We start from the raw sequence: 20,219 nt of genomic DNA, 5'->3' as shown, positions 1-20,219 counted from the left end.
AAGCGCTTACTATGTACCAAGCACTGTACTAAGCGCTAGGGTAGGTACAAGTTAGGTCGGACACAGGCCCTGTCCCACAGGGGGCCTCACGGTCTTTCATTCGATCATATTTATTGAGCGCTTACGGTGTGCACAGCACTGTACTAAGCGCTTGGGAGAGGACAGTAGCATCAATTTGATGCTATTGATGCCTGTCTACTTGTTTTGTTGTCTGTCTCCCCCTGCTAATAATAATAATAATAATAATAATAATAATAATAATAATAATGATGGTGGTATTTGTTAAACGCTTACTATGTGCCAAGCACTGTACTAAGCGCTAGGGTAGGTACAAGTTAGGTCGGGCACAGTCCCTGTCCCACAGGGGGCTCCCGGTCTTTCATTCGATCGTATTTATTGAGCGCTTACGGTGTGCACAGCACTGTACTAAGCGCTTGGGAGAGGACAGTAGCATCAATTTGATGCTATTGATGCCTGCCTACCTGTTTTGTTTTGTTGTCTGTCTCCCCCTGCTAATAGTAATAATAATAATGGTGGTATTTGTTAAGCGCTTACTATGTGCCAAGCACTGTACTAAGCGCTAGGGTAGATACAAGTTGGGTCGGACACAGTCCCTGTCCCACAGGGGGCTCATGGTCTTTCATTCAATTGTATTTATTGAGCGCTTACGGTGTGCACAGCACTGTACTAAGCGCTTGGGAGAGGACAGTAGCATCAATTTGAGGCTATTGATGCCTGTCTACTTGTTTTGTTGTCTGTCTCCCCCTGCTAATAATAGTAATAATAATGATAATAATAATAATAATAATAATGATAGTGGTATTTGTTAAGCGCTTACTATGTGCCAAGCACTGTACTAAGCGCTAGGGTAGATACAAGTTAGGTCGGACACAGGCCCTGTCCCACAGGGGGCTCACGGTCTTTCATTCGATCGTATTTATTGAGCGCTTACGGTGTGCACAGCACTGTACTAAGCGCTTGGGAGAGGACAGTAGCATCAATTTGATGCTATTGATGCCTGTCTACTTGTTTTGTTTTGTTGTCTGTCTCCCCCTGCTAATAATAATAATAATAATAATAATAATAATAATAATAATAGTGGTATTTGTTAAGCGCTTACTATGTGCCAAGCACTGTTCCAAGCGCTGGGGGAGATGCAAGGTAATCAGGTTGTCCCACGTGGGCTTCATAGTCTTCATCCCCATCATCAATCGTATTTATTGAGCGCTTACTGTGTGCAGAGCACTGTACTAGGCGCTTGGGAAGTACAAGTTGGCAACATATAGAGGCAATCCCTACCCAACTGACGCACAGAGAAGTGAAATGACTTGCCCCAAATCACGCAACTGCTAAGTGACAGTGCTGGGATTTGAACCCACAACCTCCGACTCCCAAGCCCGGGCCCTTTCCCCTGTGAGCCCGTTGTTGTGTAGGGATTGTCCCAATCTGTTGCCGAATTGTACTTTCCAAGCGCTTAGTCCAGTGCTGTGCACACAGTAAGCGCTCACTAAATACGACTGAGTGAATGACAGTAGAACAACAAACACCTTCCTGCCCACGACAATCCCGCAGTCTAGTCTTGTCCCCGTTTTACAGATGAGGGAACTGAGGCCCAGAGAAGTGAAGTGACTTGCCCACGGTCACACAGAAGACATGTGACAGAGCCGGGATTAGAACCCAGGTCCTTCTGACGCCCAGGCCCGGGCTCTAGCACGTAGTGCATGCTTCTTCTCTTTCCATTTCGATTTCATTCCCCTCTAGATTGTAAGCTCCCTGTGGGCAGGAAATGTGTCTACCAACTCTGTTGCATTGTAATAATAATGATGATGGTATTTGTTAAGTGCTTACTATGTGCGAAGCACTGTTCTAAGCGCCGGGGGGGATAAAAGGTGATCAGGTTGTCCCATGTGGGGCTCCCAGTCTTCATCCCCATTTTACAGATGAGATCACTGAGGCCCAGAGAAGTGAAGTGACTTTCCCAAAGTCACACAACAGACAATTGGCGGAGCCGGGATTTGAATTCATGACCTCTGACTCCAAATCCCGGCCTCTTTCCACCGAGCCACACTGCTACTCATGCTCTGCACCGGTAAGTGAGTGGAAAGAGCCCGGGCTTTGGAGTCAGAGGTCATGGGTTCAAATCCCGACTCCGCCAATTGCCAGCTGTGTGACTTTGGGCAAGTCACTTCACTTCTCTGGGCCTCAGTTCCCTCATCTGGAAAATGGGGGTGAAGACTGTGAGCCCCCCGTGGGACAACCTGATCACCTTGTAACCTCCCCAGTGCTTAGAACAGTGCTTTGCACATAGTAAGCACTTAATAAATGCTATTATTAGTTAGCACTTAATAAATGCTATTATTAGTAAGCACTTAATAAATGCTAGCTTAGAAGCTAGAGGATAATCAGCTGGTCGTATTTATTATTATAACATTATATTATATTATATTATATTATATTATATCATATCATATTATATTATATTATATTATATTATATTATGTTATGTTATGTTATGTTATGTCATATTATATTATATTATATTATATTATATTATATTATATTATATTATATTATATTATATATCATATATTATATTATATTATATTATGTTGTATTGTATTATATTATATTATATTATATATTATATTATATTATTATATTATGTTATATTATATTATATTATATTATTATTAATAATAATAATAATAAATACGACCAGCTGATTATCCTCTGGCTTCTAAGCTCACTCTAGGGCTGTGAGCAATCTGGAGGCGGGAACTGTGTCTACCCACTGGGTTGCATCGTCCTCACCCAAGCGTTTAGTATAGTGCTCTGCATCCAGTAAGCAGTCCATACGGATGATGGATCAATTAATCGGACACCTAAGAAATGAAGAGAGGCATTCATTCAGTCGTATTTATTGAGCGCTTACTGTGTGCAGAGCACTATATTAAGCAGCATGGCCTAGTGGCAAGAGCACGGGCTTGGGAGTTGCAGGATGTGGGTTCTAATCCTGACTCTGCCACTTGTCTGCTGTGTGTCCTTGGGCAAATCATTTCCTTCTCTGGGCCTCAGTTACCTAAACTGGAGATTAAGATTGTGAGCCCCATGGGGGGACAACCTGCAATCATTATCATTATTATTACTATTATTGTGTCTCCCCCAGTGCTTAGCACATAATAATAATAATAATAATAATATGAGAAGCAGCGTAGCTCAGTGGAAAGAGCCCGGGCTTTGGAGTCAGAGGTCGTGGGTTCAAATCCTGACTCCGCCAATTGCCAGCTGTGTGACTTTGGGCAAGTCACTTCACTTCTCTGGGCCTCAGTTCCCTCACCTGTAAAATGGGGATGAAGACTGTGAGCCTCCCGTGAGACAACCTGATCACCTTGTAACCTCCCCAGTGCTTAGAACAGTGCTTTGCACATAGTAAGCACTTAATAAGTGCCATTATTATTATTATTATTATTCTCTGTGCCTCAGTTACCTCATCTGTAAAATAGGGATGAAAACTGTGAGCCCCACGTGGGACAACCTGATCACCTTGTAACCTCCCCAGAGCTTAGAACAGTGCTTTGCACATAGTAAGCACTTAATAAGTGCCATTATTATTATTGTTATTATTATTATTCTCTGTGCCTCAGTTACCTCACCTGTAAAATGGGGATGAAGCCTGTGAGCCCCCCGTGGGACAACCTGATCACCTTATCACCTCCCCAGAGCTTAGAACAGTGCTTTGCACATAGTAAGCACTTAATAAGTGCCATTATTATTATCATTATTATTCTCTGTGCCTCAGTTCCCTCATCTGTAAAATGGGGATGAAGACTGTGAGCCCCCCGTGGGACAACCTGATCACCTTATCATCTCCCCAGTGCTTAGAACAGTGCTTTGCACATAGTAACCACTTAATAAATGCCATTATTATTATAATTATAATAAGCGCTCAACAAATACCATTGTTGTGATTATTATTATTCTATAGTTTCCACGGCCACGTCCATTTGAACCGCTCCTCCGTCTTCCCCATCCACCACTTTTGGACAGGGAACGTATCCGCTCATCGTCCCACTGACCTCCCCCAAGCGCTCAGTACAGCGTCCTCCATGCAGTAAGCGCTCAGTAAAGCTGACGGAGTGCTTCTAGACTGTTGGGTAGGGACCGTCTCCATCCCAAGCGCTTAGTCCAGTGCTCTGCACCCAGTAGGCGCTCAATAAATATGATTGATTGATTGATGATTGATTGATTATTTATTTTATTTTGTTAGTATGTTTGGTTTTTTTTTTCTCTGTCTCCCCCTGGTAGACTGTGAGCCCAATGTTGGGTAGGGACCGTCTCTCTATGTTGCCAATTTGTACTTCCCAAGCGCTTAGTCCAGTGCTCTGCACATAGTAAGCGCTCAATAAATGCGATTGATTGATTGATTGATTGATTGAATGAATGAAACCCCCCCCCAGGCTCTCTTCAGGACGGTCGCCATGATGGTCCCCGACTACGCCATGATCGCCGAAATCGTCCTCTACTCCTGCGGCTTCGTCACGGCCCGGCCGCTGTCGGTGAAGATCGTGGCCACGTACCGGTTGTGTTCCGAGCAGTTGTCATCCCAACACCACTACGACTACGGGATGAGGGCCGTGAAATCGGTCCTCACGGCCGCTGGCAATCTCAAGGTGGGTTTTTTATTCATTCGTTTTGTTCTCCGTCCCCCCCATCTACACTGTGAGCCCACTGTTGAGTAGGGACCGTCCCTATATGTTGCTACCTTGTACTTCCCAAGCGCTTAGTCCAGTGCTCTCCACACTGTAAGCGCTCAATAAATGCGATTGAATGAATGAATTCGTTCAACCAGACTCGATGACATTTCCCGAGCGCTGGATAATACCCATAATGATGCCATTTATTAAGCACTTACTATGTGCAAAGCACCGTTCTAAGCACTGGGGAGATTCCGGTATGATTGGGTTGGCCCACGCGGGGGGATCACAGTCTTCATCCCCATTTTTACAGATGAGGTAACTGAGGCGCAGAGAAGTGAAGTGACTTGCCCAAAGTCACACAGCTGACAGTTGGCAGAGCCGGGATTTGAACCCATGACCTCGGACTCCAAAGCCTGGGCTCTTTCCAGGGAGCCACGCTGCTTCCTGAAGCACTTGGGAGAGGCTAATAATATTAATAATAATAATAATAATGGCATTTATTAAGTGCTTCCTATGTGCCAAGCGCTGGATGAAGCGCTTGGGAGAGGACAATGATAATAATCATAATAATGGCATTTATTAAGCTCTTCCTATGTGCCAAGCACCGCCCTAAGCGCTGGGGAGGTGACAGGGTGACCAGGTTGTCCCACGGGGGGTTCAGAGTCTTCATCCCCATTTGACAGATGAGGGAACTGAGGCCCAGAGAATCATTCAATCAATCGTATTTATTGAGCGCATACTGTGTGCAGAGCACTGTACTAAGCGCTTGGGAAGTACAAGCTGGCAACATATAGAGACAGTCCCTACCCAACAGTGGGCTCACAAGTGAAGTGAGTTGTCCCAAGTCACCCAGCTGACAAGTGGCGGAGCCAGGATTCGAACCCATGACGTCTGACTCCAAAGCCCGGGCTCTTTCCACTGAGCCACGCTGCTTCTCGACAATCTAATGGCAGACACAGATGAGGTAACTGAGGCCCAGGGAAGTGAAGTGACTTGGCCAGGGTCACACAGCTGACAAGTTGATCGCCTTGTAGCCTCCCCAGCGCTTGGAACAGTGCTTTGCACATAGTAAGCGCTTAATAAATGCCATAAAAAAACCCGAATGCCTCATCTTCCCAATCAAATCCTGTCCTCCCCATGTTTTTCCTAACACTGTAGATCATACCACTCATCCTCCCTAGCTCACCAATCCATAACCTTGGCATTGTCCTGGATTCATCTTCCTCATTCCGCCCTCATATTCCTGTACTTCCCAAGCGCTTAGTACAGTGCTCTGCACACAGTAAGCGCTCAATAAATACGATTGATGATGATTTGAACCCATGACCTCTGACTCCAAAGCCCGGGCTCTTTCCACTGAGCCACGCTGCTTCTCGACAATCTAATGACAGACCACAGATGAGGTAACTGAGGCCCAGAGAAGTGAAGTGACTTGGCCAAGGTCACACAGCTGACAAGTTGATCGCCTTGTAGCCTCCCCAGCGCTTGGAACAGTGCTTTGCACATAGTGAGTGCTTAATAAATGCCATAAAAAAACCCGAATGCCTCATCTTCCCAATCAAATCCTGTCCTCCCCATGTTTTTCCTAACACTGTAGATCATACCACTCATCCTCCCTAGCTCACCAATCCATAACCTTGGCATTGTCCTGGATTCATCTTCCTCATTCCGCCCTCATATTCCTGTACTTCCCAAGCGCTTAGTACAGTGCTCTGCACACAGTAAGCGCTCAATAAATACGATTGATGATGATTTGAACCCATGACCTCTGACTCCAAAGCCCGGGCTCTTTCCACTGAGCCACGCTGCTTCTCGACAATCTAATGGCAGACACAGATGAGGTAACTGAGGCCCAGAGAAGTGAAGTGACTTGGCCAAGGTCACACAGCTGACAAGTTGATCGCCTTGTAGCCTCCCCAGCGCTTGGAACAGTGCTTTGCACATAGTAAGGGCTTCATAAATGCCATAAAAAAACCCCGAATGCCTCATCTTCCCAATCAAATCCTGTCCTCCCCATGTTTTTCCTAACACTGTAGATCATACCACTCATCCTCCCTAGCTCACCAATCCATAACCTTGGCATTGTCCTGGATTCATCTTCCTCATTCCACCCTCATATTCCTGTACTTCCCAAGCGCTTAGTACAGTGCTCTGCACACAGTAAGCGCTCAATAAATACGATTGATGATGATTTGAACCCATGACCTCTGACTCCAAAGCCCGGGCTCTTTCCACTGAGCCACGCTGCTTCTCGACAATCTAATGACAGACCACAGATGAGGTAACTGAGGCCCAGAGAAGTGAAGTGACTTGGCCAAGGTCACACAGCTGACAAGTTGATCACCTTGTAGCCTCCCCAGCGCTTGGAACAGTGCTTTGCACATAGTGAGTGCTTAATAAATGCCATAAAAAACCCCGAATGCCTCATCTTCCCAATCAAATCCTGTCCTCCCCATGTTTTTCCTAACACTGTAGATCATACCACTCATCCTCCCTAGCTCACCAATCCATAACCTTGGCATTGTCCTGGATTCATCTTCCTCATTCCACCCTCATATTCCTGTCCTTCCCAAGCGCTTAATACAGTGCTCTGCACACAGTAAGCGCTCAATAAATACGATTGATGATGATTTGAACCCATGACCTCTGACTCCAAAGCCCGGGCTCTTTCCACTGAGCCATGCTGCTTCTCGACAATCTAATGACAGACACAGATGAGGTAACTGAGGCCCAGAGAAGTGAAGTGACTTGGCCAAGGTCACACAGCTGACAAGTTGATCACCTTGTAGCCTCCCCAGCGCTTGGAACAGTGCTTTGCACATAGTGAGTGCTTAATAAATGCCATAAAAAACCCAAATGCCTCATCTTCCCAATCAAATCCTGTCCTCCCCATGTTTTTCCTAACACTGTAGATCATACCACTCATCCTCCCTAGCTCACCAACCCATAACCTTGGCATTGTCCTGGATTCATCTTCCTCATTCCACCCTCATATTCCTGTACTTCCCAAGCGCTTAGTACAGTGCTCTGCACACAGTAAGCGCTCAATAAATACGATTGATGATGATTTGAACCCATGACCTCTGACTCCAAAGCCCGGGCTCTTTCCACTGAGCCACGCTGCTTCTCGACAATCTAATGACAGACACAGATGAGGTAACTGAGGCCCAGAGAAGTGAAGTGACTTGGCCAAGGTCACACAGCTGACAAGTTGATCACCTTGTAGCCTCCCCAGCGCTTGGAACAGTGCTTTGCACATAGTGAGTGCTTAATAAATGCCATAAAAAACCCCGAATGCCTCATCTTCCCAATCAAATCCTGTCCTCCCCATGTTTTTCCTAACACTGTAGATCATACCACTCATCCTCCCTAGCTCACCAACCCATAACCTTGGCATTGTCCTGGATTCATCTTCCTCATTCCACCCTCATATTCCTGTACTTCCCAAGCGCTTAGTACAGTGCTCTGCACACAGTAAGCGCTCAATAAATACGATTGATGATGATTTGAACCCATGACCTCTGACTCCAAAGCCCGGGCTCTTTCCACTGAGCCACGCTGCTTCTCGACAATCTAATGGCAGACACAGATGAGGTAACTGAGGCCCAGAGAAGTGAAGTGACTTGGCCAAGGTCACACAGCTGACAAGTTGATCACCTTGTAGCCTCCCCAGCGCTTGGAACAGTGCTTTGCACATAGTAAGGGCTTCATAAATGCCATAAAAAAACCCCGAATGCCTCATCTTCCCAATCAAATCCTGTCCTCCCCATGTTTTTCCTAACACTGTAGATCATACCACTCATCCTCCCTAGCTCACCAATCCATAACCTTGGCATTGTCCTGGATTCATCTTCCTCATTCCACCCTCATATTCCTGTCCTTCCCAAGCGCTTAGTACAGTGCTCTGCACACAGTAAGCACTCAATAAATACGATTGATGATGATTTGAACCCATGACCTCTGACTCCAAAGCCCGGGCTCTTTCAACTGAGCCACGCTGCTTCTCTATAATCTAATGACAGACACAGTCCCTGCCCACAGCAAGTTGACGGTCTAGAGGGGGAGAGAGAGATGAATAGAAATTAATAAATGGGGGATGTGGATATAAGCCCACTGTTGGGTAGGGACCGTCTCTGTATGTTGCCAATTTGTACTTCCCAAGCGCTTAGTACAGTGCTCTGCACACAGTAAGCGCTCAATAAATATGATTGATGATGATGATATAAGCGGCGTGGGGCGGGGAAGGGGGGATGAAGAAAGGGAGCCATTCAGGGTGACGCAGATGGGAGCAGGAGAAGAGGAAAGGAGGGCGCAATCAGGGAAGGCCTCTGGGAGGAGATGGGCCTTCGATAAGACTTTGAAGGAGGGGAGAGTCATTGTCTAATATAATAATAAGAATGGCATTTATTAAGCGCTATGTGCCAAGCACTCTTCTAAGCACTGGAGAGGTTACAAGGTGATCAGGTTGTCCCACATGGGGCTCACAATCAGAATCCCTGTTTTCCAGATGAGGGAACTTAGGCCCGGAGAAGTGAAGTGACTTGCCCAAAGTCACACAGCTGACAATTGGCAGGGCAGGGATTTGAACCCATGACCTCTGACTCCCATAGCACTGTACTAAGCGCTTGGGAAAGTACAATACAATAATGAGCAGGGACATTCCCTGCCCACAACAAGTTGACACTCCAGAGGGGGGAAGACAGACATCAAAACAAATAAATAAAATGACAGATAATAATAATAATGATGGCATTTGTTAAGTGCTTCCTATTTCTTCCTAAGTTCCTCTCTTTTTATCTCTATTTCTTTCTCTTCCTCACTTTCTTGCTATTGTTTATCTCAGCACTCTCACTTTCTGTCTCTTTATAAATCTCTCGCCCTTGTCTCTCTCCTCTCTTTTCCCTTGCTCATCTTTCACTACTCTATTTTATTTCTCTCTCACTCTTGTTTTCTGACTTTCTCTCCTTATTTTCTGTTTCTCTCTTTCATGCTATTTATCCTTCTCTTTCACCATCATGTTATCTCACTTTCTTTTTCTCTCTATCTCTTTTCTCATCTCTCTTCCTCTATTTTTTCTGTCCCTTTTTATTTCTTCCTAACTTCCTCTCTCTTTATCTGTGTTTCTTTCTCTTCCTCACTTTTTTGCTATTCTTTATCTCAGCACTCTCTCACTTTCTGTCTCTATAAATCTCTCTCCCTTGTCTCTCTCCTCTCTCTTTTCCCTTGCTCATCTTTCACTACTCTCTATTTTATTTCTCTCACTTTCTTTCCTTTTCTAACTTTCTCTCCTTATTTTCTGTTTCTCTCTTTCATGCTATTTATCCTTCTCTCTCACCCTCATGTTATCTCACTTTCTTTTTCTCTCTCTCGTGCTATTTATCCTTCTCTCTCACCATCATGTTATCTCACTTTCTTTTTCTCTCTCTTTCTATCTCTTTCTATCTCTCTTTTCTCTCATCTCTCTTCCTCTATTTTTTCTCTCACTTTTTATTTCTTCCTAACTTCCTCTCTCTTTATCTCTATTTCTTTCTCTGCCTCACTTTCTTGTTATTCTTTCTCAGCACTCTCTCACTTCCTGTCTCTTTATAAATCTCTCTCCCTCGTCTCTCTCCTCTCTCTTTTCCCTTGCTCATCTTTCACTACTCTCTATTTTATTTCTCTCTCACTTTCTTTCCTTTTCTAACTTTCTCTCCTTATTTTCTGTTTCTCTCTTTCGTGCTTTTTATCCTTCTCTCTCACCCTCATGTTATCTCACTTTCTTTTTCTCTCTCTCGTGCTATTTATCCTCTCTCTCACCATCATGTTATCTAACTTTCTTTTTCTCTCACTTTCTATCTCTCTCTCTTTTCTCTCTCATCTCTCTTCCTCTATTTTTTCTCACTTTTTATTTCTTCCTAACTTCCTCTCTCTTTATCTCTATTTCTTTATCTTCCTCACTTTCTTGCTATTCTTTATCTGTCACTTTCTATCTCTTTATACATTTCTCTTTCTATCTCTTTATAAATCTCTCTCCCTTGTCTGTCTCCTCTTTTCTCTTGCTCATTCATTCATTCATTCAGTTGTATTTATTGAGCGCTTACTGTGAGCAGAGCACTGGACTAAGCGCTTGGGAAGTACAAGTTGGCAACATATAGAGACGGTCCCTATGCAACAACGGGCTCACAGTCTAGAAGGGGGAGACAGACGTCAAAACAAAACATGTGGACAGGTGTCAAGTCATCAGAATAAATAGAAATAAAGCTAGATGCACATCATTAACAAAATAAAATAGAATAGTAAATATGTACAAGTAAAATAGAGTAATAAATCTGTACAAACATATATACAAGTGCTGTGGGGAGGGGAAGAATCTTTCACCACTCTCTTTTATTTCTCTCAGTCTTTCTTTTCTCTCTCCATCTCATTTCCTGTTTCTCTTTCTCTCTTTCTTGCTATTTCATTCTCTCTCACCTTCATGTTTTCTCACTTTCTCACTTTCTGTCTCATATTTCTCTCTTTTCTCTCTCTCATCTCTTTCATCTCTCTTCCTCTATTTTTCTCTCACTTTTTATTTTTTCCTAATTTCCTCTCTCCATTTTGTTCTCTTCCTCACTTTCGATTCTTTATCTCTTCTCAGCACTCTCTCACTTTCTGTCTCTATAAATCTCTCTCCCTTGTCTCTCTCCTCTCTCTTTTCTCTCCTCTCTCTATTTTATCTCTCACACTGTCTTTCCTTTTCTCTGTAACTTTCCTTATCTCAATTTCTGTCTCTTTCTCACTTTCTTTCTAATTTCCTCTCTCATTCTCTCTCAGTCTCTCCTCTCACTTTCTGTCTCTTTACTTCTCTTTTCTCTCTCATCTCTCTTCCTCTCTTTCCTCTCTCACTTTCTATTCCTAAGTCTCTATCTCTGTCCATTTCTTTCTCTTCCACACTTTCTTGCTATTCTTTATCTCTGCGCTCTCTCATTTTCTGTCTTTATCAATCTCTCTCCCTTGTCTCCTCTATCTTTTCTCTCACTCATCTTTCTCTCCTCTCTCTCCATTTTATCTCTCTTTCTCTCACACTCTCTTTCCCTTTCTCTCTAACTTTCTCTCCTTATTTCAATTTGTTTCTCTTTCTCCCTTTCTTGCTATTTCTCTCTCATTCTCTCAGAATCTCCTCTCACTATCTCTCTCACTTTCTATCTACTTCTCTCTTTTCTTACTCATCTCTCGTCTCTTTCCTCTCTCACTTTCTATTTCTAAGTTCCTCTCTCTCTTCCTCTCTCTCTTTTTTTACTTTCTTGGTATTTTTCTCTCCTTAGTGCTCTTTATTTCTCTCTCTCCTCTTTTCTTTCCCTCATCTTTCCTCTCTCTTTCTCACATTTTCGCTATTTCCCCTTATCTCTCTCTCGCTTTCTATTTCTCTTTCATTGTTTAGTGGCCTGGGAGTCAGAAGGACCTGGGTTCTAATCCCGGCCCTGTGCTTTTTTCCACTGAGACACGCTGCTTCTCTAAGATGGTCCCTACCCAGCAGTGGGCTCGCAGTCTAGAAGGGGGAGACAGAGAACAAAACAAAACATACTAACCAAATAAAATAAATAGAATAAATATGTACAAATAAAATAAATAGATAAATAGAGTAATAAATATGTACAAACATATATACATATATACAGCTGGTGTGGGGAAGGGAAGGAGGTAAGACGGGGGGATGGAGAGGGGGACGGAGCTTGTGAGTTATGCTGTTTTGTTGAACTCTCCTAAGCGCTTAATACAGTGCCCTGGACATAATAAGCATTCAGTAAATACCACTGATTGACTGATTGAAGCCTCCTGCTACGTTTAGGGCAACTGCAAGTTGCAGATATATTTTGAAGTAGTTTATTTAACCTCTGAATCCTTTCCATTTAATCCATTTCTCACATCTGAGAAGCAGCGTGGCTCAGTGGAAAGAGCCCGGGCTTTGGAGCCAGAGGTCATGGGTTCAAATCCCTGCTCTGCCAAATGTCAGCTGTGTGACTTTGGGCAAGTCACTTCACTTCTCTGGGCCTCAGTTCCCTCATCTGTAAAATGGGGACTAAGACTGTGAGCCCCACGTGGGACAACCTGATCACCTTGCATCCCCCCCAGTGCTTAGAACAGTGCTGTGCACATAGTAAGTGCTTAATAAATGCCATTATTATTATTATTATTATTATTATTATTACTACTATTATCTGGTCTTGCCGTCGTTATAAAATAGCCCTGTCAGCTGCCTTACTCCTCTCCCCCTCGTCTCCCTCTCCATCCCCCCATCTTACCTCCTTCCCTTCCCCACAGCACCTGTATATATGGATATATGGTTGTACATATTTATTACTCTATTTATTTATTTATTTATTTTACTTGTACATTTCTATCCTATTTATTTTATTTTTTTGGTATGTTTGCCTTTGTTCTCTGCCTCCCCCTTTTAGACTGTGAGCCCACTGTTGGGTAGAGACTGTCTCTATGTGTTGCCAATTTGTACTTCCCAAGCGCTTAGTACAGTGCTCTGCACATAGTAAGCGCTCAATAAATACGATTGATTGATTGATTGATTTAATGATACACCTGGGGTATGTCAGGACTCTATCTTAAGATAAAGTTGGTTTTTATTCAAAGGTAAGAACCAAGACAATAAAATGTACGGGTCATGATGAAATGCTCTGTCTTTTAGCTTAAATACCCGATGGAAAATGAAGAGATTTTGCTACTTAGATCCATCATTGATGTGAATCTGCCCAAGTTCTTATCCCACGATATACCGCTTTTTGAGGTAAGACGATTTCTTCCTTTTGTCAATCGGCAACCGCTCATGTTTATCAAACTTTTACTGTGTGTGGAGCACTGTACTAAGCACTCAGGAGAGTAAAATGGAATTTAATCGTATTTATTGAGCATTTACTGTGTGCAGCACGTGTATATATGTATATATGTTTGTACATATTTATTACTCTATTTATTTATTTATTTTACTTGTACATATCTATTCTATTTATTTTATTTTGTCAGTATGTTTGGTTTTGTTGTGTGTCTTCCCCTTTTAGACTGTGAGCCCACTGTTGGGTAGGGACTGTCTCTAGATGTTGCCAACTTGGACTTCCCAAGCGCTTAGTACAGTGCCCTGCACACAGTAAGCGCTCAATAAATATGATTGATTGATTGATTGCAGAGCACTGTACTAAGCGCTTGGAAAGTACCATTCAGCAATAAAGAGAGACAATCCCTGCCCACACAGGGCTTACAGTCTAGAAGGGGGAAGGCCGACATCAGTGGAAAGAGCCCGGGCTTGGGAGCCAGGGGTCATGGGTTCAAATCCCAGCTCCGCCAACTGTCAGCTGTGTGACTTTGGGCAAGTCACTTCACTTCTCTGGGCCTCAGTGACCTCATCTGTATGTATTTATTACTTTATTTTATTTTATTTTATTTGTTCATATTTATTCTATTTATTTTATTTTGTTTAATATGTTTTGTTTTGTTGTCTGTCTCGCCCTTCTAGACTGTGAGCCCACTGTCGGGTAGGGACTCTCTCTATATGTTGCCAACTTGGACTTCCCAAGCGCTTAGTACAGTGCTCTGCACACAGTAAGTGCTCAATAAATACGATTGATGATGATGTTGCCACCTTGGACTTCCCAAGCGCTTAGTACAGTGCTCTGCACACAGTAAGCGCTCAATAAATATGATTGAGTTAATGAATGAATGAATGGGGATTAAAACCGTGAGCCCCCCGTGGGACAACCTGATCACCTTGTAACCACCCCAGCACTTGGAGCAGTGCTTTGCACACAGTAAGCGCTTAATAAATGCCATAATTATTATTATTATCAAAACAAGTAAACAGGTATCAATATAAATAAATAAAATTATGGATACGTACACATCAAAACAAGTATACAGGCATCAATATAAATAATAATAATAATGATGGCATTTATTAAGCGCTTACTATGTGCAAAGCACTGTTCTAAGCGCTGGGGGGATACAAGGTGATCAGGTTCATTCATTCAATCGTATTTATTGAGCACTTACTGTGTGCAGAGCACTATACTAAGCGCTTGGGAAGTGCAAGTTGGCAACATAGAGACGGTCCCTACCCAACAGCAGGCTTACAGTCTAGAAGGGGGAGAGAGACAACAAAACAAAACATGTTAACAAAATAAAATCAATAGAATAGTAAATATGTACAAGTAAAATAAACAGAGTAATAAATCTGTACAAACATCTATTCAAGTGCTGTGGGGAGGGGAAGGAGGTAAGGCGGGGGGGATGGGGAGCGGGAGAGGAAAGAGGGGGCTCAGTCTGGGTTGTCCCACGGGGGGCTCACAATCTTAATCCCCATTTGACAGATGAGGGAACTGAGGCCCAGAGAAGTGAAGTGACTTGCCCAAGGTCACCCAGCTGACAGTTGCCAACTTGTACTTCCCAAGCGCTTAGTCCAGCTCTTGAGAAGCAGCAGTGGCTCAGTAGGAAAGAGCCCGGGCTTTGGAGTCAGAGGTCATGGGTTCAAATCCCAGCTCCACCGATTGTCAGCTGTGTGACTTTGGGCAAGTCACTTCACTTCTCTGGGCCTCAGTTCCCTCATCTGTCAAATGGGGATTAAGACTGAGCCCCCCGTGGGACAACCTCATCACCTTGTAACCTCCCCAGCACTTAGAACAGTGATTTGCACATAGTAATCACTTAATAAATGCCATTATCATTATTATTATTATTCTTACAGTGCTGTGCACACAGTAAGCGCTCATATATGTATATATGTTTGTACATATTTATTACTCTATTTATTTATTTATTTATTTATTTATTTTACTTGTACATCTCTATTCTATTCATTTTATTTTGTTAATATGTTTGGTTTTGTTCTCTGTCTCCCCCTTCTAGACTGTGAGCCCACTGTTGGGTAGGGACCGTCTCTATATGTTGCCAACTTGTACTTCCCAAGCGCTTAGTACAGTGCTCTGCACACAGTAAGCGCTCAATAAATACGATTGATATATGTATATATGTTTGTACATATTTATTACTCTGTTTATTTATTTTACTTGTACCTATCTATTCTATTTATTTTATTTTGTTGGTATGTTTGGTTTTGTTCTCTGTCTCCCCCTTCTAGACTGTGAGCCCACTGTTGGGTAGGGACTGTCTCTATATGTTGCCAACTTGTACTTCCCAAGCGCTTAGTACAGTGCTCTGCACACAGTAAGCGCTCAATAAATACGATTGATTGTTCTCCGTCTCCCCCTTCTAGACTATGAGCCCGCTGTCGGGTAGGGACCGTCTCTATGTGTTGCCATCTTGGACTTCCCAAGCGCTTAGTACAGTGCTCTGCACACAGTAAGCGCTCAATATATGAATGAATGAAAAGGACATATACATATACACCTGTATATATGTATATATATTTGTACGGATTTATTACTCTACTTTATTTGTACATATTTGTTCTATTTATTTTATTTTGTCAATATGTTTTGTTGTCTGTCTCCCCCTTCTAGACTGTGAACCTGCTGTCGGGTAGGGACCGTCTCTATATCTTGCCACCTTGGACTTCCCAAGCGCTTAGTACAGTGCTGTGCACACAGGAAGCGCTCAATAAATGAATGAATGAAAAGGACATGTACATATACACCTGTATATATGTATATATGCTTGTACGGATTTATTACTCTATTTATTTATTTTATTTGTACATGTTTATTCTATTTATTTTATTTTGTTAATATGTTTTGTTCTCTCTCTCCCCCTTCTAGACTGTGAGCCCGCTGTCGGGTAGGGACCGTCTCTATATGTTGCCAACTTGGACTTCCCAAGCGTTTAGTACAGTGCTCTGCACACTGTAAGCGCTCAATAAATGAATGAATGAAAAGGACATATACACCTATATATATGTATATATGTTTTGTACGGATTTATTACTCTATTTTATTTGTACATATTTATTCTATTTATTTTATTTTGTTAATATGTTTGGTTTTATTGCCTGTCTCCCCCTTCTAGACTGTGAGCCCATTGTTGGGGAGGGACTGTCTCTCTGTATTGCCAACTTGGACATCCCAAGCGCTTAGTCCAGTGCTCTGCACACAGTAAGCGCTCAGTAAATACGATTGAATGAATGAATGAATGATAGTAATAACTGTGGTGTTTGTTAAGCACTTACTCTGTGCCAGACACTGTTCTAAGCGCTGGGGCGGTTACGAGGTGATCAGGTTGTCCCACGTGGGGCTCACGGTCTCAATCCCCATTTTCCAGATGAGGGAACTGAGGCCCAGAGAAGTGAAATAATAGTGATAATAATAATGATGACATTTATTAAGCGCTTACTATGTGCAAAGCACTGTTCTAAGCCCTGGAAAAAAAAATAATAATAATAATAATAATAATGGCATTTCTTAAGCACTTACTATGTGCAAAGCACTGTTCTAAGCGCTGGAAATAATAATAATAATAATAATAATAATAATAATAATAATAATAATAATAATAATAATAATAATAATAATAATAATAATAATGGCATTTGCTAAGCACTTACTATGTGCAAAGCACTGTTCTAAGTGCTCGGGGGGAAAGAAAAGATGGAGGATGGAAGAAAGGAAGGGAGAAGAAGGAGAGAATGAGGAGGCTGGGAAGAAGGAGCAGAAGAAGCTCAGTGGAAAGAGCCTGGGCTTTGGAGTCAGAGGTCATGGGTTCAAATTCCTGCTCTGCCAATTGTCAGCCGGGTGACTTTGGGCAAGTCACTTCACTTCTCTGGGCCTCAGTTCCCTCATCTTTAAAATGGGGATGAGGGCTGTGAGCCCCCCGTGGGACAACCTGATCACCTTGTATCCCCCCCCCCCAGCGCTTAGAACAGTGCTTTGCACATAGTAAGCGCTTAATAAATGCCATCATTATTATTATTTTATTCATTCATTCAGTCGTATTTATTGAGCGTTTACTGTGTGCAGAACACTGTACTAAGCGCTTGGGAACTACAAGTTGGCAACATATAGAGATGGTCCCTACCCAACAATGGGCTCACAGTCTCAGGTTGTCCCACGTGGGGTTCACAGTCTTAATCCCCGTATGTGCTTTGCACATAGTAAGCGCTAAACAAATACCATCATTATTATTATTATTATTATTATAGAGACACAGTCCCTACCCAACAGTGGGCTTAACAAATGCTATTATTATTATTATATTATTATTATTGTTATTATTATTATTATTATTATTACTGTCCACCTGATCACCTTGTATCCCCCCCAGTGCTTAGAACAGTGCTGGGCACATAATAAGTGCTTAACAAATGCCATTATTATTATTATTATTATTATTATTATTATTATTATTATTACTGTCCACCTGATCACCTTGTATCCCCCCCAGTGCTTAGAACAGTGCTGGGCACATAGTAAGCACTTAACAAATGCCATTATTAGTATTATTAGTATTATTACTGTCCACCTGATCACCTTGTATCCCCCCCCCAGTGCTTAGAACAGTGCTGGGCACATAGTAAGCGCTTAAAAAATGCCATTATTATTATTAGTAGTAGTATTATTACTGTCCACCTGATCACCTTGTATCCCCTCCAGTGCTTAGAACAGTGCTGGGCACATAGTAAGCGCTTAACAAATGCCATTATTATTATTAGTAGTAGTATTATTACTGTCCACCTGATCACCTTGTATCCCTCCCCCAGTGCTTAGAACATCATCATCATCATCATCATCAATCGTATTTATTGAGCGCTTACTGTGTGCAGAGCACTGTACTAAGCGCTTGGGAAGTACAAGTTGACAACAGATAGAGACAGTGCTGGGCACATAGTAAGCGCTTAATAAATGCCATTATTATTATTATTAGTAGTAGTATTACTGTCCACCTGATCACCTTGTATCCCCCCCCCCCCAGTGCTTAGAACATCATCATCATCATCATCCATCGTATTTATTGAGCGCTTACTGTGTGCAGAGCACTGTACTAAGCGCTTGGGAAGTACAAGTTGACAACATATAGAGACAGTGCTGGGCACATAGTAAGCGCTTAACAAATGCCATTATTATTATTATTAGTATTATTACTGTCCACCTGATCACCTTGTATCCCCACCCCCAGTGCTTAGAACAGTGCTGGGCACATAGTAAGCGCTTTCACAAATGCCATTATTATTATTAGTATTATTACTGTCCACCTGATCACCTTGTATCCCCCCCCAGTGCTTAGAACAGTGCTGGGCACATAGTAAGTGCTTAACAAATGCCATTATCATTATTAGTAGTAGTATTATTACTGTCCACCTGATCACCTTGTATCCCCCCCCAGTGCTTAGAACATCATCATCATCATCATCCATCGTATTTATTGAGCGCTTACTGTGTGCAGAGCACTGGACTAAGCGCTTGGGAAGTACAAGTTGGCAACATATAGAGACAGTGCTGGGCACATAGTAAGCGCTTAACAAATGCCATTATTATTATTATTAGTATTATTACTGTCCACCTGATCACCTTGTATCCCCCCCCCAGTGCTTAGAACAGTGCTGGGCACATAGTAAGCGCTTTCACAAATGCCATTATTATTATTAGTAGTATTATTACTGTCCACCTGATCACCTTGTATCCCCCCCCAGTGCTTAGAACAGTGCTGGGCACATAGTAAGCGCTTAACAAATGCCATTATCATTATTAGTAGTAGTATTATTACTGTCCACCTGATCACCTTGTATCCCCCCCCAGTGCTTAGAACATCATCATCATCATCATCAATCGTATTTATTGAGCGCTTACTGTGTGCAGAGCACTGGACTAAGCGCTTGGGAAGTACAAGTTGGCAACATATAGAGACAGTGCTGGGCACATAGTAAGCGCTTAACAAATGCCATTATCATTATTATTAGTATTATTACTGTCCACCTGATCACCTTGTATCCCCTCCCCAGTGCTTAGAACAGTGCTGGGCACATAGTAAGCGCTTTCACAAATGCCATTATTATTATTAGTAGTATTATTACTGTCCAACCTGATCACCTTGTATCCCCCCCCCCCCAGTGCTTAGAACAGTGCTGGGCACATAGTAAGCGCTTTCACAAATGCCATTATTATTATTAGTAGTATTATTACTGTCCACCTGATCACCTTGTATCCCCCCCCAGTGCTTAGAACAGTGCTGGGCACATAGTGAGCGCTTAACAAATGCCATTATTATTAGTAGTAGTATTATTACTGTCCACCTGATCACCTTGTATCCCCCCCCCCAGTGCTTAGAACATCATCATCATCATCATCAATCGTACTTATTGAGCGCTTACTGTGTGCAGAGCACTGTACTAAGCGCTTGGGAAGTACAAGTTGGCAACATATAGAGACAGTGCTGGGCACATAGTAAGCGCTTAACAAATGCCATTATTATTATTAGTAGTATTATTACTGTCCACCTGATCACCTTGTATCCCCTCCCCAGTGCTTAGAACAGTGCTGGACACATAGTAAGCGCTTAACAAATGCCATTATCATTATTAGTAGTAGTATTATTACTGTCCACCTGATCACCTTG

At 42.6% G+C, this 20,219-nt stretch overlaps 1 protein-coding gene across 5 annotated transcripts in view; it reads left to right on the top strand.

Annotated features, from left to right (window-relative positions):
• Positions 1-20,219, top strand: part of DNAH7 (dynein axonemal heavy chain 7) — a 356,587-nt gene that overhangs the window by 135,216 nt on the left and 201,152 nt on the right. For all 5 annotated transcript variants that reach the window (XM_038748902.1, XM_038748901.1, XM_038748903.1 and 2 more), the window contains 2 exons: positions 4,458-4,670; positions 13,357-13,455. In XM_038748902.1, the coding sequence (XP_038604830.1) occupies positions 4,458-4,670; positions 13,357-13,455 (312 nt within the window). The remainder of the gene's footprint in view (positions 1-4,457; positions 4,671-13,356; positions 13,456-20,219) is intronic.

The sequence above is a fragment of the Tachyglossus aculeatus genome, chromosome 7, assembly GCF_015852505.1.
Source record: "Tachyglossus aculeatus isolate mTacAcu1 chromosome 7, mTacAcu1.pri, whole genome shotgun sequence".
Lineage (NCBI taxonomy): Eukaryota > Metazoa > Chordata > Mammalia > Monotremata > Tachyglossidae > Tachyglossus > Tachyglossus aculeatus.
This window is presented reverse-complemented; position numbering and strand designations above follow the sequence as displayed.